General features: G+C 42.8%; 1 protein-coding gene across 1 annotated transcript in view; it reads right to left on the bottom strand.

The window, feature by feature from the left end:
* The window catches only part of STAB1 (stabilin 1), a 318,385-nt gene that overhangs the window by 221,518 nt on the left and 77,654 nt on the right, over positions 1-19,213 (bottom strand). Inside the window, exons 15-20 of the mRNA XM_044300459.1 lie at positions 11,911-12,024; positions 9,279-9,332; positions 4,621-4,701; positions 1,696-1,854; positions 1,275-1,331; positions 1,104-1,187 (exon numbers count right to left, since the gene is read on the bottom strand). Coding sequence (XP_044156394.1) covers positions 1,104-1,187; positions 1,275-1,331; positions 1,696-1,854; positions 4,621-4,701; positions 9,279-9,332; positions 11,911-12,024 — 549 coding nt within the window. The remainder of the gene's footprint in view (positions 1-1,103; positions 1,188-1,274; positions 1,332-1,695; positions 1,855-4,620; positions 4,702-9,278; positions 9,333-11,910; positions 12,025-19,213) is intronic.

Genomic DNA, 19,213 nt, shown 5'->3' with positions numbered 1-19,213 from the left:
TGGACTGATGAAATGAGAGTGAGTCTTGATGGGCCAGATGGATGGGCCCGTGGCTGGATTGGTAAAGGGCAGAGAGCTCCAGTCCGACTCAGACGCCAGCAAGGTGGAGGTGGAGTACTGGTTTGGGTTGGTATCATCAAAGATGAGCTTGTGGGGCCTTTTCGGGTTGAGGATGGAGTCAAGCTCAACTCCCAGTCCTGCTGCCAGTTTCTGGAAGACACCTTCTTCAAGCAGTGGTACAGGAAGAAGTCTGCATCCTTCAAGAAAAACATGATTTTCATGCAGGACAATGCTCCATCACACGTGTCCAAGTACTCCACAGCGTGGCTGGCAAGAAAGGGTATAAAAGAAGAAAATCTAATGACATGGCCTCCTTGTTCACCTGATCTGAACCCCATTGAGAACCTGTGGTCCATCATCAAATGTGAGATTTACAAGGAGGGAAAACAGTACACCTCTCTGAACAGTGTCTGGGAGGCTGTGGTTGCTGCTGCACGCAATGTTGATGGTGAACAGATCAAAACACTGACAGAATCCATGGATGGCAGGCTTTTGAGTGTCCTTGCAAAGAAAGGTGGCTATATTGGTCACTGATTTGTTTTGTTTTTGTTTTTGAATGTCAGAAATGTATATTTGTGAATGTTGAGATGTTATATTGGTTTCACTAGTAAAAATAAATAATTGAAATGGGTATATATTAGTTTTTTGTTAAGTTGCCTAATAATTATGCACAGTAATAGTCACCTGTACACACAGATATCCCCCTAAAATAGCTAAAACTAAAAACAAACTAAAAACTACTTCCAAAAATATTCAGCTTTGATATTAATGAGTTTTTTGGGTTCATTGAGAACATGGTTGTTGTTCAATAATAAAATTAATCCTCAAAAATACAACTTGCCTAATAATTCTGCACTCCCTGTATGTACATAGGGCCATGCAAAGACATCCTACAGTCCTAGATTATATTGAAACGGTGTTTGTGTTTTTAGAACCGAACTTGATGTTTGAACCACAACACATTGGCCACCACAATTAAATAATATGTTGACATGACTTATATGGAGATTTTTAGCAATTTTGTTTCCTATTTTACTACTTACAATGACATGATGTCTGCAGTTTCTGGCACAGCCTTTTGTGATATTACCATGGTCTTCAAAGAGACATCCGGTAGCATTAACTCTCTGGAGGCATAAGAGGTACAAGTAAGTAAATTCTGAAAACGGCCAAAGTATAGTGAAGAAATCATCATCACTTAAGAAGAAGTTTACCGTGTCAATACTGCCATCCGGACAGGGCAGCACAGAATCACACGGGGAACACGTGCCCTGTTCAAGACATTATTTAGAGCAGGTTACATATACAGACACAGACATATTCCCAGGTTATTATAGCACACGTGCCAAATGGAAGCCACAAAGTGGATGTGAACGGAGCCTTACTTGCATGCATTTGTCCCATCATGTATAACATAACCTCCAACATGTTCCATAAATTAGTACAGCACTACCAATCAGAGCACAATTCACACAGACATCACATGTACCTATAATAAAATGAATCGTTCCTTTTCTTTTATGACAAGGACGCTAATAGGGTTCCTTGGTTACCCGTCATAGAAGCTTATAGTGTAGAAAGTGCACCTATTCTAGTGCTCTGTTAGCACGCTGAGGATAAGAAGCATGCTGTTACCTGTTTAATTTCTTCCACTGTCTCATTGCATCTTGCTGGCAAAATTGGCAATATCGTAGAAGGAATAAAAATTCCATCCAGAAGGTGGATAACCCCATTAGAAGCAACTATATCACTCTGCACAAGAGGAATTCCTGGGTTTCCAAACAGAATTCTCCCCTGATAAGATAATAAACCGCACATTTACTTGCTGCTTCAAAGGTTGGAGGAATAAATTGGTTAAGACTTCACATTAAACAAATTATTTCGGATTAAAGGAGACAGCCCGTGTCACACATTGGTAGCATATCGCTAGGACACCAATGTCAGATAGGTGAGGGTCCCATCTCTAGGACCAGCACTACTGTCTAGAACAGGCACCATGCATGCACGGCATGCTTGCCATTCACTTCTATGGGAGTGCCGCAAAGAGCAAAGCGAACACGCTCAGCTATTTCCATAACTCCTATAGATGTGAATGGAGCGCGAACACCACGCAAGCGCGGCGGCCTCTCCATTCACCTCTATGGGAGTTCTGATTAGAGCTGAGCGAACCTGCCTTTAGGGTTTAAGTGAATTATAACAGAATCCATAACAGAATTAATGCCAGTATGCCAAACCGAATGCCTTTAGAGGCATTCCGTTTTGCATGCCGTCATAATACAAGTGTATGACCTGCAGAACGGAACCCTCGGAGCTGGCCATACACTTGTATTATGCAACATGTCGGCATTGAATTACCTGATGGATTCCCGTAAGAACAAGATCCATTATGTAATTCACTTAAACCCCAACCTGCACGAGGCAGATTCGCTCAACTCTAGTTCCGATAATATACGAGCCACCGCTCGGCTATTGTCGGCACTCCCATTGTAGTGAATGGAGGGTGGCCACACTTGTGCGGTGCACCCTCGTTCACGTTAGAGGCCATGTTCTAGAGACAGATGTGGGTCTCACCTATCCTAGCAATATGCCACCAATTTGTGAGATGGGCCAACCACTTTAATTCACATGTTGCAGATTTTTTTGCACAATTTGCTCAGACTAAAAATCTATTTAATTCATTTGAATGTTTTTTTGTTTGTTTTGGCAGCAAGTGTGTGGATTTTCTACGTCCCATTCAGATGAATGTGGCAGTTGCAGACATTTTTGCAACAAATCTGCAGAGTGTGAATAAATCCTTAGAGGTGAGATTACTTTTATTGAACAGATGTCTGTCACATGTTATCTTCCTTTAATCCTACCTGCACATGGATTCCCTGAGAGAAAAACACAGCGCAGTACAGTACCAGCAAAGTGTATTCAGTTAGACAAAGCTCATGTACACTTAACTTTTTTTTTCCCTGCGGAAATTGACCCACTTTGTGGATTCTTCGTGCAGTTCTTTTGTATGGATTTCACCCATTTCAATGCAAGGGTGACATTTGCAGCAAACCAGAGTCAAAAAACGCAAGTAACACATACAGTTTTTGGTAGGATTTGGTGCCGAAATGCACAGAAATCCACATGGAAATGAGTGTGGAATTTCTGCAAGGGGGGAGGTAGCCTCATCTACAGCCCCTACACAACTTTTAGGTAGTTTCTGATGCAGTTTTTTTTTTTCTTAAAGTGGTTCTCCCATCTCAGACAATGGAGGCATATGGCTAGGATATGCCCCCATTGTCTGATAGGTGTGGGACTTACCTCTGGGACCCACACCTACACTGAGAACGGAGTCCCAAAAGTTATGGAGGGCGCGCTGAGCATGTGAGATTTATCCTTACCATCATAGCTATCTCCTGAATATTGAACTTGCAGCTACCTGCCAACAGTTATAGTCCCTGAATATGGTCCAGGGCAATTAGAAAATAGCTCCTGAGAGACTTTCTACATATTGGAGTGCGGCATTTTAAGTGTATTTTTTATTCATTTATCTTTTATGAAATGTTTTATATGTAAAATTGTTTATTTGCAGCCTATAAAATTCATTTGTAGCCTATAAAAAATTTATATGGATACTAACTACCGTGTGTTTGCCTAATATTGAGTGACCCCCATCACAATTTTTATATTCACGTTTTCTACCAGCATTTGGGAGTGCTGTGGGGTTGTGCACCATTCCAGAAGTGGAACAGTGAGAGAGCCACCATTTCTTTTCTATTGAGCATGTGAAGCCGCCTTCCATTCATTTCTATGGGGCTGCCGAAAATAGCCGAGCGTGGTGCGCTCCCATTCACTACTACGGGGAGCAGCGCTTGGAGGTGGCTGGACTGGGGGGAACCCAGGGTTCCTTGGCCACCACCTTTTCTGCTCCGTTCTCGGTGTAGGTGCGGATCCCAGAGGTGGAACCCGCAACTATCAGACAATAGGGGGCATATCCTAGCGATATGCCCCCATTGTCTCACATGTGAATAACCCTTTAAAATTCCTGGTAAACCCGGCACTGGGATTATTGTTTTGGATGAAAAATTATAAATTCCCTGTAGAATTTAAAGAAATTCTACAAGTTCCCTCCCAAGTCACAAAAAAGACATGTTTGGGTCAAAAACCCACAGCCAAATCTTTAATTAGGAAGCCAGTAGTACTTCTTAGGACAAATGACCACCAAATACTTTTCAAATTGCGCTATATTGTGGATACAACTGCTGATTACCTGCAAAGTCATGTGCCCTATTCATTAATGTCTGCACGATTTTGCAGATAAACAGTAGTTATAACCACAAAATGGGTCAGCCATTAATAATATTTGAGAACGACACCAATAGCAAGTCGGTGCAGTGTTCGCCTGCGTTTCCGGCCGCTTCATGTGGCCGTACAGTGAGTATATCATTACAATACAGAAATCCAGTTTTTTGTTGGACGTTCCCTTTAAACTACATTTTTGATTGGCATATCTAAAGGAGATATGCTAGGAAAAATACAAAACAAAATAAAGATACATAAGGAATGAAAAACTTTGGTACTTACATTTTCTGTCACATTGATCTTAATAATTTCATTTGAGGAAGTCAAAATATGTGACATACTAATAAGTCTGTCCACAGTAACCTATAAACGAGAGCCAATAAGAAGCAATAAATATTGGCAGTTAGAAAACCCTTTAAAGTGAACCTCCATGTTTCAACATTATGTAATTTTTAGGTTCAACATTGTGTTGGTTTATTTCTTAAGGGGGTTGTATCACTTCAGCAAATGGCATTTATCATTCAGAGAAAGTTTATACCAGACACTTATTAATGTATTGTGATTCTCCATATTGCTTCCTTTGCTGGCTGGATTCATTTTTCCATCACATTATGCACTGCTCGTATCCAGGGCTTACGACCACCCTGCAATCCAGCAGCGGTGGCTGTGCTTCCCCTCTATAGGAATAAGCACCGGCCAGTACGGTGGGAGCACGCATAGGCATGCATGCACAGCAGCTCACCAGTAGGAGATTACAATAGGAACGTTTGGAGCGGTAGCCCAGGGCCTGACATCTATCTCTGTGGGCCCAGTGCTGCCCCAACACCTACATGCACACAATGCATTCAGCAGCGTTGAGCTCTGCAGTGTCCCCCTAAGCTGCATGGCCACACAGCTTCTATTGTAAACCTGCCCTCTCTCGGTTACAGTCCCCTTCATCCTCTTGTTGCGCTGGAGGCTCTGGTGGAGGGCGTGCCTGGGCACCATTGAAAGAAAATAACGCCCCTCTGGGCACCTTACTGCCTAATTTGCATAACACACAAAGATGATTTTATCAAGAAAACAAGAAACGCTCAATGAAAAGTGCATCAGGGAATGCGGTATTATGTTCTACATGGCAATAGTTTTACTTTAATAGTGATAATCCATGGACAGATTTAGTTTAAGACAGAAAGCAAATTCCATTTTCAGTGGGTGCAGGGCCACAATATTGTACAAAAATGCCCAATGGGCAAAATATCCTATATTCTCTACCCTATCTTTAATTGCTCCTATCTCCAGTTCTGGGCTGTGGTCACATGACCATGTCCATACAGCACTTGCTTACTTCCTGTGATGTTATGTCCATGGGCGTGTCAAAGCAACAACAGGGGCAGTGATAGGGCAGTGTCTATGTAACTAGCTGTGTGGGAGGAGCTATAAACTAGCTGGGTGTTGTTAGGGGCAGTGATAGGGGAGTGTCTATGTAACTAGCTGGTGGGAGGAGCTATAAACTACCTGGGTGTTGTTATGAGCGGTGATAGGGGAGTGTTTATGTAACTAGCTGGGTGAGAGGAGCTATAATCTAGCTGGGTGTGGTTAGGGGCAGTGATAGGGGAGTGTTTATGTAACTAGATGGGTAGGAGGAGCTATAAACTATCTGGGTGTGGTTAGGGCAGTGATAGGGGAGTGTCTATGTAACTAGATGGGTAGGAGGAGCTATAAACTAGCTGGGTGTGGTTAGGGGCAGTGATAGGGGAATGTATGTAACTAGATGGGTAGGAGGAGCTATAAACTAGCTGGGTGTGGTTAGGGGCAGTGATAGGGGAGTGTCTATGTAACTAGATGGGTAGGAGGAGCTATAAACTAGCTGGGTGTTGTTAGGGGCAGTGATAGGGGAGTGCAAAAGCACTATTCACACCATTCACACGCTGGACAAAAGTGACATACAGACAGGACAGATGGCCACCACTCACTAACTGCACACATGAAGCAAAAGCGCCATTCACGTACCACAAACACACACCATACATTGAGCACTTGAGAAACCCCATCCTATTACACCTTTTCGTCTACCAGAAAGGGACCACCGGGAAACAATAGAAGGAGATGAGGAAAGTGACAAAAGATCAAAAATACACTATACTATAATAAACATAATCAGCACATTATGTTTATTATTTTTTCAGGAAAATGCCTATCCTTTTATCATGCTTCATATAGTTGGATACATCCCTTTATGTCTTTATATATTATTTGTGGAAGTTTATACAAAATAGTGGTGATGAACTTAGAATAATAAGAATATATTATAAATATAAGTATAATAAATAAAGCATTCTCACTAGCGATCACTCGTATGATCTACCTTTTGACTGCATATCTGCATTTTTTCTATATATTTTTCAATATTTTTTAAGATTTATGTAATACCTTGAAAGAACTAATGAGAAGGCAATCATAAAAAAAAACTGCATACATAGATAAAAAAAACGCATTAAAAACGCATCAAAACCGCAATGCGTATTTATTTAGACTTTTGGAGTGGAAATTAACAAAATGTTGTCAATAATAGAAAAAAGATTATACTACAACCTTCTGAAACAAGATAATGAAATCTGTCTATTAATAATATAAATGTCACGACCCTTGGTCACGGTCGTGACTCCTGTAACCGCATGCAGTTGCCTGCGGTCTTGGTGTTGTTGTCAATCACAGCTGAGGGCTATAGTATGTTGCCTCACCTGTGGTTGCCGCTGGCAACATTGTGTATGTGGCAGCAGAGCAGCCTGAGTGGTGCTAGGCAGCTTGCTGCAGTAGGCATGCGGTTGCACCTGGCAACCTCTCTTTACGGCTGAGGATGGGGAAAACCCTCAGCCGTGCGGTATCAGCAGATGGGTGGTCAGAGCATGGCCAGGACAGAGAATTAGGGAGCAGGTCACCTCCTACACATCCCTAATTCTGACCCTGTCTCCTATCCGTATGAGCCAACCCTGAAGGTAGGAGGGCTCATACTCCGGAACCTGATATTCCTGCTCGCCCTCAGGGTGGCCCTGGACTAGGAGCAGGGTAAGACGATCCGTTCCTCCTAGACACAGAGGAACAGGAGTCTCACTGGCCAAGCTACATAGAAAGGGGAAACATAAACAGACATATGGCAATGACAGGTAAGTGAGACTAGTACCACACTTACCTGCCACAGACACACAACCTGGAACCCACATGCAAGTGCTGCTATCCACAACCAACACCAAGGACACAGCACACAACAGACATCACATGAGAACCCAGTAAACCATATGCTGCAATAACAGATAAACCATAAACTAACACCAGACATAACGTTTATGACCACCAGGGTGGCCCTCACTGGCAGATGGTAAGTAACCAGGAGGATGTCTCCAGCAAGCATGGCTGAAGAACCCCCACTGACTACTGCTATTCACTGAGGCTTTATAGGGCCAAGTAGCCACACCCACAGTCAGACACACCCAGTGCACACACACACTAGGAAGGAAGTTAACCCTTCCAACACCAGGGAAGGGAAGACATCAACTTAAAGGGGAAAGTGCACACAACACATATAACACCCCATGCACACCGATAAAAGGCACACCTATAAAGAGAGGTTGCCAGGTGCAACCACATGCCTACTGCAGCAAGCTGCCTAGCGCCGCTCAGGCTGCTCTGCTGCCACATACACAATGTTGCCAGCGGCAACCACAGGTGAGGCAACATACTATAGCCCTCACCTGTGATTGACAACAACACCAAGACCGCAGGCAACTGCATGCGGTTACAGGAGTCACGACGTTGACCAAGGGTCGTGACAATAAAGAAATATGTGGACAAAATGAGATTCAAGAGAGAAGAAATCCAGTGGAGGATTTGGATGGGACCGGGAAGTGGGTATAAAAGTGGGTAGGACTCCAAAATAATCATGGCCACTGAGGAAGGAGTCAGCATAAGTCCGAAATGCGTCTGACAATTTTGGCAGTTACACAGAGTCCAGAACCCACCAAAATAACCCACTTATATATGGAAAGTCCATCTCTCAAGAATAATGTTTTACGAAGTGTGGAATGCTCCATGTACAACACGTGAAAGACAGTGTGAAAGTCCGGAAAGCTCAGATATAGCACATCTTACCACGTGGGATGCCTCCATCACGTGGTACACCGGGATTCAGCCGCTGCAGTATGGGTGTGATTGCCAGTGCGAGAGCTAGCAAGAGATCTTGATGGGAGCGCTGCTACCACGTGGGATGCCACTAAGAGTAGCAATCCATTATGTCCAAACAGTAAGTAGTGACTTCCAGCGCATTATAAGTAAGTGATATAATCACTAACTATTACAGAGCACGTTTGGAACTATGTGTTGATACACTAATCAGCGCATTATAAAAACATAGCATTCTTTGGAACTGTGTGTTGATACATCAATCAGTGCATGGGGAACACGAACAAACTCCACAGCTATATCTAGAGTCCATTGGGACAGTTTATCCTGATTTTACTTATTTTATTTAACTTTTTGGAAAGAATATTAATATACTTGGTATAATTTGAATGTCAAATTGGACCCAACCAAAGGAAATATATAGTGGTTAGAAGTTATATGTGGAGTCCCCCATTGCCGGCTGTGTAGGAGGTGAAGGCAAATTGGCTGTTCACTACATGTCGGATAGGAAATTGTTTTGTATGTGGTTCTACTTTTAACCTTTTTTATGTTTGTCTACATTTTCGATCAATAAATAAATGTATGTTCAAGGCATTAATCTGATATTTCTGGGTCACTCTAAATGAAGTGTGCCTGTCCATATCTACAACTCAATTATTCAGTTTGACAGGGGGAGTCACATAGTCAGAGCACCTTACCCATAGCAAAAAATAAGGTGAGCTACTAAAAATAAATCATTCGTGCACTATAAAATTGTAAAAATATTCGATTCATGTACTTACAGCAGCCACGGATGAAATATGGTATTTGACCAGCTCCAACAGTTTGTGCTTTGCCTAGAAGTAAATTAATACACTTGTTTACTTGTTTTTTCTTGGTCTCACATTGATGGCCTAGCCTTAGGCCAGGCCAGTGATGTGTGATGGGTGGTGTACCACCCCCAATCAGCACAAAGCCTCTGCCCATTCATAGCAGTACCTGACACAGTGACATCCGTAGGGGGGTGGCTGGCTCTGGCACTGCAGCTCAGCCAAAAGGAAAACCAGACACTGTTGTATGCACACGTGTCGCAATGTCAGTACTGCAGTGAGTGGGCTTTTTTTTTTAATCATTGCATTGTACTCATTTTGAGCTATAAATACGTTTTTCAATTGACCTTTTTTAAAAATTTACAACACCTTTCTCTGTACAGGGTTGAGATTCTCTATTAGCAGTCTTTTTGTTTACACTGTTTCCTGTCAGGGAGCTTAGTTGACAGCTCATGTTAAGCTCGTCTCTTATCTCCTGAGAGCTCATAAACACTCATTATAGCTCAGTTCTTATCTTACTGATAAGAATGTGGTCTAAATAACTGTTTATAAGCAATAAGTAATTTAGAGATAAGGGTTATCAGATGACCAGCACAAAATAAAAGTCAAAGTAAATGCTCATAGATAGGCTAAAACGTAACTCTTTATGACAAAAACCTCATGAAAATGTTAAATAAAGACCAAATAAAAAAAATGTTTTTAGTCCAAAATTAGTAAAGCTCAATCATAATTTTAAAAAAATTGCACCCAAAGGTGTTCATAGCCTTTAAAGGGAATCTGTCACCAGTGAAACAATCTATGGGCAGCCTGTGATAGAGCAGGAGTAGCTGAACAGATTGATATATAGTTTTATGGGAAAAGATTCAGTATACATTTTATTAAATTCATTTAAAGGGGTTGTCTCACTTCAGCAAATTAATACAAGGCCCTTACTAATGTATTGTGATTGTCCATATTGCTTCCTTTGCTGGCTTGATCCATTTTTCCATCACATTATATACTTTTCGTTTACATGTTTACGACCACCCTACAATCTATCAGTGGTGGTCATGCTTGCATACTATAGGAAAAAGTGCTGGCCTCTCTGGTGGCTGGGACCATAGGACAGCACATAGGCCTAGTGCTTTTTCCTATAGTGTGTAAGCATGACCACCGCTGCTGGAATGCAGGGTGGTCGTAACCATAGAAACGAGAAAGGGGGGGATTGGCCATAGACCTTACAGGGAAATTTCCCAGTGGGCCAATGCCCACGGGGCCGCCCAAGCCCTCCACTCTGCCGCTGCCAAGTACATAATAAGCTCTCAGCGGTAATTAACCCTGTGAGAATCAGAAACTCATGTACCCGACCAGTGATCGCACATGCACTCTGAATTCAACTGCAGTGGCCCACATCTCACTTCGTAAGAACTCTGCTCCCTATCTTAATCAGAGACAACTGGAGGAGGAGGACAGAAAATGGCATCTAATGATGGCCACAACAATAGGACAGCTTTTAGGGCAGTATATTGTGGTGCCTTGTGGTATTTGTTTTCTTCTGGGACAGTATTTTGCACTATGGTATTGCTGACCCAGCCTATTTGTGTTTCCCTGCCTTCTGTCAATTAGGACACCCCTACAACAGGTTTTTTTCCAGGGCCACTTTAAGTTTCCAAGCCGCCCCTGATAATAACAACACGGTGGTCCCTCAAGTTACAATATTATTTGGTTCCAGGATGACCATTGTATGTTGAAACCATTGTAAGTTGAGTATTTGGTTCCAAAGCCCCATAATGTCATCCAGGATAAGAGAAAATGAAGATTTAAAAAAAATAAAACAAGTCCTTACATGTAACAGTCAGGAATAGCTGCTAACTAGCAACTAATCCAGGTATTTTACCAGAGAAGTGACCTTGATTGGTTGGATCTGACTCTGAGACATTGTATGTTAAGTCTACTTTCAACTTGCGATGGGTCAGAAAAGACCATTGTATGTTGAAAATATTGTATCTTGAGGGATCACTGTACATTAGTAAGTGGCTTTTATTAACTTTTTTACATGATAAAGGCCATTTGCTGAAGTTATACAACCCCTTTAAATTACTCAGTTTAAGATTTGAAGTCAAAGAGGCTTGACAGCTACCTCAGTGATGGACAGCTACCTCTGTATACACAGTCATAGAAGAAGGGCTGCCAATCACTGATGGGACCACCTCCTCGGCTTCAAAGTCCAGAACGAGAAGGAATTTAAATGAATAAACTATAAGTTATATTGAATTTTCCCATAAAAACTTATATCAATCTGCTCAGCTCCTCCTGCTCTATAACAAAGTGCCTTCAGCTCATACACCATGTTTAATGTGACAGGTTCCCCTTAAAAATAAGCCATCATGTAAGATCCAGGAAAGTCCCTTTAATTAACATACAAAAGATATTCACACAGACATCATGGCCTATGTTAAAAAGTAAATGAGAGAATGAAGCTTATTACTTTAAACTGTTGATATGAACATTTATTGCCAGGTGACTTATAGTTACTGTTTGTTATGGCGGCCCATGCCATCGTAGCATGAGATGACCTCCAAGTGTTAGATATGAATGAAGTGAGGGATAGAGCGTTCATTACTACCTCAGTGAAGAGATAGATTAACTTCCCATCTCTTAAAGAATCCACAGCTTTGTTACTTGGAACAAATACAGTGAAGGAGCCAGGTCTATTTAATATCGGAGGAAGACCACAGTTCTGCACAAAGAAATAAAAGTTTCAAATATGTGAAGCATCTGCGCAGTAAACAAGGAGAAAAAGAATGAAATAACAGCAATGCATTAAATGGGTTTTCCGACATTTTAATACTGATGACTTATTTTGATGACCGTATCTGATCGGTGGGGGTCCGACACACGCTGCGCTCGCAGTGCTGCTGCCTTCTCTCAGCTTTCCCTAGGCCAGTGATGACACGTTTATCGGTCACGTGGCCAAGACGCTGCTCAATAGCGCAATACCAGCTGCTATACAATGTACGGTGCTGTGCTTAGTAAGATGAGAGAAGGCAGCGGTGCTCACAGGAGCGCCAGTACCTTCTCAAACAGCTGATCGGCATCGATCCCGGGCGATGGACCTTCACTGATCACATACTGATGACCTATACAGAGGAAAGATCATCAGTATTAAAATTTCGGAAAACCCTTTCAAATACAATAGCTGTAGCAATATATCAGGACTATATTTACTATATACAAAGATCAGGCAGAGTATACTACATCCCTGACTAAATACAAAATATTTCCCTTAAAAGGGCTGTCTCTTTCCTGTCTACTGTTAATAAGTGCCCTTACACACACATTGGTTAATAAAGTCTTTGTTAAAGGAGTTGTTAGGTCTTTACTAATTAATGGCCTGCATCTCTGCCCATCAGCTGTTCGGGTGTAGCGCTGTCTCCAGATCAGTGCGAGTGCAGGATGTTGGACCCCCTGGGGGTAGGCTCACATACAACAATCTCAATGTGTGTTTGCGTCACTGTTTTCAATCTACAGGTATCTCACTGCAGTATGGGACGCTTAAAGGGAATCTGTCATCAACTTCATGCTGCCCATACTAATGGCAGAATAAAATAGAGACAGGTGAGTTGATTTCAGCGGTTTGTCATTTATAAGTTAAAAGTAAGTGGTTGCCGAGAACCAACATCCCAATAATTGTAGACTGGGCCTGGAAAAGAGTCCCGGACGCCTCAGAAGAGTCCTGGTTATTCATGAATTCCTGCTCTCCTGCCCACCTGCTGATGACTGACAGTCTTCTACCTAGTTTTCTCCCTTTCTCTCTAGGAGAGACCTGCCAATCATCAGCAGATGGGTGAGAGCAGGAGATTATGGATAACCATGACTCTTCTCAGGTAGATTTGACTCTTTTCAAGGCCTGGGCTGCAATGAATATGATGCTGGTTCTCAGCAACCACTTACTTTTAGCTCATGAGTGACACACGGCTGAAATCAGCATTTCTGTCACTACTTTATACTGCCCTCAGTGAGGTCAGCATACAGTTGATGACAGATTCCCTTTAAAAATATAACAAAAAAACTTTATTTATTTATACACTATGAAAGAAGGGGAGAACTAAAACTCTGCTTACTAAACACTAATCAGTTGTGCTCAAGCAATGTAGCCATTTTGAAGGTCTCAGCCCCGGGTTCAAACTGTTGTTTGCAAGACGCCCATCAGTTGTGTGAAAACAGTGTCTTAATGTATAATACACAAGTGCTGGTAAGAGTTGCCTCTGAAATAGTGGGGCCATGCTAGGCTGCTAGAAATGTAATTTGGTATAAGATCTCTTAGCCTTGCAGATATTGGGCTTGTAAGAAAGGGGTCGAGGTATGCATTTTGTTTGAGTCAATGCAGCGATGGATACTGTTTCTGCACTGGTCGATCGTATGCAGGGATTGTCTTTGGAGGTGGCTGACCTCCGCACGGCCGTCTCGCAGTTTCAGAGACAACAGGCGGGGAACCAGCAGCGGGAATCAGGCCTGCCCGGAACCTAAGGCCGCTCTCCATGATAGGTTTTTCGGGGGAAGTGACAACTTTGTTCGGTTCAGGAAGTCATGTAAACTATATTTTAGACTGCGTCCTAATTCTTAAGGGGACGAGAGTCAAAGAGTTGGGATTATTATTTAGTTACTGAAAGGTGGCACCAGATCACAATCCCTCCGGTTGGTAGATTCATTTTTCAGAGCTCTGGGGTATATCTATGATGACCCAAATCAGGTCTACCTGGCCGAGACTAAGTTGCATGGATTACAGCAGGGAGAGCGTTCTGCAGAGTCCTATTGCTCTGAATTTAGGAGATGGGCAACTGATACTGAGTGGAATGACCCTGCCCTCCGTAGTCAAGTCTGTCAAGGGTTATCCGTGAACCTGAAGGATGCACTGGCATTTCACGAATATCCAGAGTCATTGGAGGCGGCCATGTCTCTGGCTGTACGTATTGATAGACACCTAATGGGAGAGATCTAAGGTTCTTCTCGCTCGGGACACACTATCATATGGGAAAGTGGCCTCTTCTGACACTTTAAGTAGCAAGGCTCTTGAGCTCATGTCTGATGATGAGCCAATTCTGTTGGGAGAAGTCACTCCTGGACCTGGTGATAAAAACATTAGGGTTAAGAAAAGATTTTTTCTGTGGTAAAGAAGGGTATTTTGTTAACATATGTCCTTATGTTAAACGTCAAGGTGAAAAAGAGAGAAAGAAAACTAATGTGTTTAGACCTGGTATGGAATCTGAGAATGTACTTTTGTCATTTACCAGTAGTACCCGATTTCTCCTGCCTGCCAAGGTGGCGCTAGACTCCATAACTGTAGGAATTTAAGTATTTATTGACAGTGGGGCAGGGGTTAACCTAGTGGATGGCCAATTCGTCCGTATGCATGGTTTGACAACAAGCGCATTAGACAAAAATATTTCAGTGTTTGCAATTGATTCCGCTCCACTCTCACAAAAGTTTTTGTCACAAATTGTGCAGGACATTCGCCTAAAGGTTGGGAGATTCTCATTAAGAATCCATTTCATGTTTTGTGCTGGAGGGTCTGCCTGCTCCTCTGGTGCTCGGTTTACCGTGGTTATTCAAACATAACCCTACCATCGATTGGCAAGCGAGACAGATTCTTGATTGGAGTGATTTTTGCATAGACAACTGTCTTAGCACATCGCTTTCTGTTGTAACTACTAAAATTGTACCTTCTTTAATTTTAGATTTTTCTGATGTATTCTCTTCCAGGAGTTATCTCCCCATCGGGAGTATGATTGCCCCGTCAACCTTATTCCCGAAGCTACATTGCCCAAGTCTCGGTTGTATAATCTTTCTGAACCTGAATGAGTAGCCATGTGAGAATATATCACCTAGAGCTTGGCTAAAGGTCATATTAGACCATCCAAATCACTAGTGGCTGCAGGGTTCTTTTTTGTTCAATCAGATTGTCGGTGCCAAGGTGTTCTCTAAGTTGGATTTGAGGGGGGCATATAGTCTGGTAAGTATCAAGGAGGGGGACGAATAGAAGACGGCCTTTAATACCCCTGAAGGTCATTTTGAGAATTTGATCATGCCTTTTGGGTTGCCAATGCTCCTGCTATTTTTCAACATTTCATCAATGACATCTTTCATCATCTGATAGGCAGGTTTATGGTGGTGTATCTGGATGAAATTTTCATTTATTCCCATGACATGGAGAAGCATCAGGATCATGTGAGACAGGTCTTACAGATCCTAAGGGAGAATAAATTGTATGCTAAGATGACAAAGTGTGTATTTGCTGTTCTAGAAGTGCAATTCCTGGGTTATCATCTTCGGGTTTTCGTATGGATCCAGAAAACGTCTGTGCTGTGTTTCACTGGGATCGACCTGAAAATCTGAAAGCGCTCATGCGATTTTTGGGGTTCACCAACTACTACCGTAAATTTATCTTGAATTACTTGACTGTTGTTAAACCTTTAACAGATATGAATAAAAAAGGTGCGGATTTCTCAGTCTGATCTACTGAGGCATTACAAGCCTTTTCAGCTGTGAAGGAATGTTTTGCTTCTGCTCCTATACTGTTGCAACCTGATGTGTCACAGCCATTCATTGTGGAAGTTGACGCATCTGAGGTAGGGGTTGGATCAGTCTTGTCGCAGGGTCCTTCTCCTAGCAAATGGCGCCCATGTGCTTTTTCCTCTTAAAAACTCTCTACTGCTGAAAGAAATTATGATGTAGGTAAAAGAGAGTTGCTGGCCATTAAGTTGGCTTTTGAGGAACGATGTCATTGGTTGGAAGGAGAGATTCAGCCCATTACGGTAATTACTAAACACAAAAATCTGGCCTATCTGGAGTCGGCTAATCGTCTGAAATCAAGGCAGGCCAGGTGGTTGTTGTTTTTTACCAGATTTAATTTCGTTGTCACCTATCACCCTGGGGGTAAGAACATCAAAGTGGATGCTTTGTCGCGTAAGCTTCCCCGAGGGGAGGGTGTGAGTCAGAGGATCTTGGCCCGATATTAGCTAATGGGGTGGTTGTGTCCGCCCTTTATCCTGAACTTGAGCCAGTGGTGTTGGCCCAGGGAGATGCACCTGATTCTTGTCCTCCAGGGAAGTCGTTTTTTTCTTTCGGAACTATGGCACAAGGTGTTTTAAGAACAGTCACAGTGCTGTTCTTATGGGACACCCTGGGAGCAGATCCACGGTTGACCTCATTTCCCAGAGATTCTGGTGGCCAGGATTGTGTAAATGTGTTGAGGGCTATGTGTCAGCTTGTGAGACTTGTGCACGTGCCAAGGTGACACATACTCGGTCTTCAGGATCTCTACTTCCCTTGTCCCTCCCGTCTCGACCGTGGACTCATTTGTCCATGGACTTTGTCACAGATTTGCCGAATTCCTCAGGGAAAAATGTGATTCTGGTGGTTGTTGATCGCTTCAGCAAGATGTTGCACTTTATAGCATTATCAGGTCTACCTAATGCTAAAACTCTCACACAAGTGTTTGTCGATAATATTGTGAAACTACATGGTATCCCCTCTGATGTGGTGTCTGAAAGGGGAACTAAGTTTGTTTCCAGATTCTGGAAGGCGTTATGTACTCACCTGGGGGTACAATTGTCCTTCTCTTCGGCCTTTCATCCTCAGTCGAACGGACAGACTGAGCGCACTAACCAGAATCTGGAGACTTATTTGAGATGTTTTGTCTCAGAGAATCAGGAGGAGTGGTCTTCATTTTGTCGTTGGCTGAGTTTGCCATGAATAACAGTAGGCAGGAGTTCACTGATAAGTCGCCGTTTTTTAGTGCATATGGGTTCCAGCCGCAATCTGGCACATTTTCTGGTACTGAGACTTCTGGTATACCGGAAGAGGAAAGATTTAAACAATTTTAAAAAAAATGGGCAAAAAGTATAAACGTATGGCTGACAAGAGATCCGGACCTGAGAGTGGGTGATTCTGTGTGGCTTTCCACAGGAAACATTAAGTTGAAGGTACCTTCTTGGAAGTTGGGGCCAAGGTTTATTGGGCCATATAAGATCTCTTCCATTATTAATCCGGTTGCTTTTCGTCTTGAATTTCCACAGGCTTTAAAAATGTATAATGTTTTTCATAAATCATTACTGAAAAGATATGTCAAACCTTCTGAACCATCCTATTTACCTCCGGCTCCGGTATTGGTGGACGGTAATCTTGAATTTCAGATTGCCAGGATAGTGAACTCACAATTTTTCCGTCGATCTCTTCAGTATCTCGTACACTTGAAAGGTCACAGTCCAGAGGAAAGAATGTGGGTTCCTGTGACCAACGTTAATGCCAGTCGCCTTTTACAGGGAACATCCTGATAAAGTCGGCCCTTGGTGTCCAAAGGTCACCCGTAGAGGGGGGTACTATATCACAATCCCTCCCATGACAGAGGTGAGAAGATTGGAGAGACTGGTGGCACGTGAGGGTATCCGACAGTCTCTCTCTTATTTTCTTTCAGTGTTGTGTTTGGTAATGACCACACCTCTTGTCAGGTGAAGCTTGTAGTCATTACTGAGGCCCTATTTAGTTTTGACTCACACTGCTTACCTTTCGGTTGATATTTCCTGCTGGAGTTGGTTGAGCTGGTGTGTTGTTCTTTTGGATCTCCTGCTCCTCCATTCTTCTTTAAGCTAAGTCCATTTTGTCTTGCATTTTGTTGTTCGCTTGTGTGTGTTGTTGTCTAGGCCTCAGGGAGACGCTGGTTCCTTCATTTGGGAAGGAACCAGTAGTCTCATTCCCTGCCACTATTCCTAGTGCCTTCAGGTTCCAGTGTATGAGTATTTCCACCTTCTGGGTCTACTCATACTGGCAGGAGTCAGGGAGAGGTCTAGGGATTCCTAGGATGTCACCATCCCTCTCCCTCTTAGACTCCGGTCTATTCCTTCTGTGTGTCATTTGGTGTTATCCCCTCCCCATTACTCATGACAGTTATACTGTTTGAGCACAACTGATAGGTGGCTTACACAGCAATTAAAGCCTATGGCTGATACATTAAAATAGTTACTTTGCTTGAGCTTAATGGGGACAACTGAGAGGTGTTTATTTAAAGAGGACCTTTCATGGGTCCAGACATAAAATAAGTAGCATGTTATGTAAGGCATAAAGCAGGGATCTAATAGCGCTTACTATTTTTCCTGGGTGCTTACTATTTTTCCTGGGCGCCGCTCCGTATACCAGCTGTGCCTCAGTTAAATTTTCCTGCCTGGTATGCTAATTATAGCATCGGAACAGGGAGGAGGAGGTGCCAGGGTTTCTCAATGGGCATCTCCTTCTCCCAGGCTGTAGTGAGCTCCAATCACAGTGGAGAGCGTCACAGCCAGGGAGAAAAAATAAATAACCTTCTCCCTGGCTGTGACGCTCTCCTTTGTGATTGGACTGCGCTACAACCAGGGAAAAGGAGACGCCCATTGAGAAACCCTGGTGTCTCCTCCTCCCTGTCATGATGCTATTAATTAGCATACCAGGTGGGAGAATTTAACAGGGGCACAAGGGGCGACTGAGTGGCGCCCAGGAAAAATAGTAAGCGCTATTAGATCCCTGCTTTATGCCTTACATAAAGTGCTACTTATTTTATAATGTCTGGACCCATGAAAGGTCCTCTTTAACTGTAATTAGTGAGCCTATGGGGTAGGCCATCACTTAGTAAAGCATGAACAACCTCTTTAATGTTCTGCTCTGCTTTCTAGATTTCATGAGCTATGCTCCCTTGTTTGGAAAATCTTCATCATGGAAGTCTCATCCATAAGATGATTACTGACGAGGGGAATGTGACCAGAAACCTCACTCATCCTCCTCCATACAAACAGAGGATGTCCAGGACTTCATATAAGTTCATTTTCTCCCTTCTTTTGCCACCCTTTTAATCTGTCTGTTAGGGCTCATGCACACAAACGTATTTTTTGTTTGTGCCC

The sequence above is a fragment of the Bufo gargarizans genome, chromosome 7 (assembly GCF_014858855.1).
Source record: "Bufo gargarizans isolate SCDJY-AF-19 chromosome 7, ASM1485885v1, whole genome shotgun sequence".
Classification (NCBI taxonomy): Eukaryota; Metazoa; Chordata; class Amphibia; order Anura; family Bufonidae; genus Bufo; species Bufo gargarizans.
The sequence above is the reverse complement of the archived record's forward strand: the minus strand, read 5'-3'. Positions and strand labels throughout refer to the sequence as shown.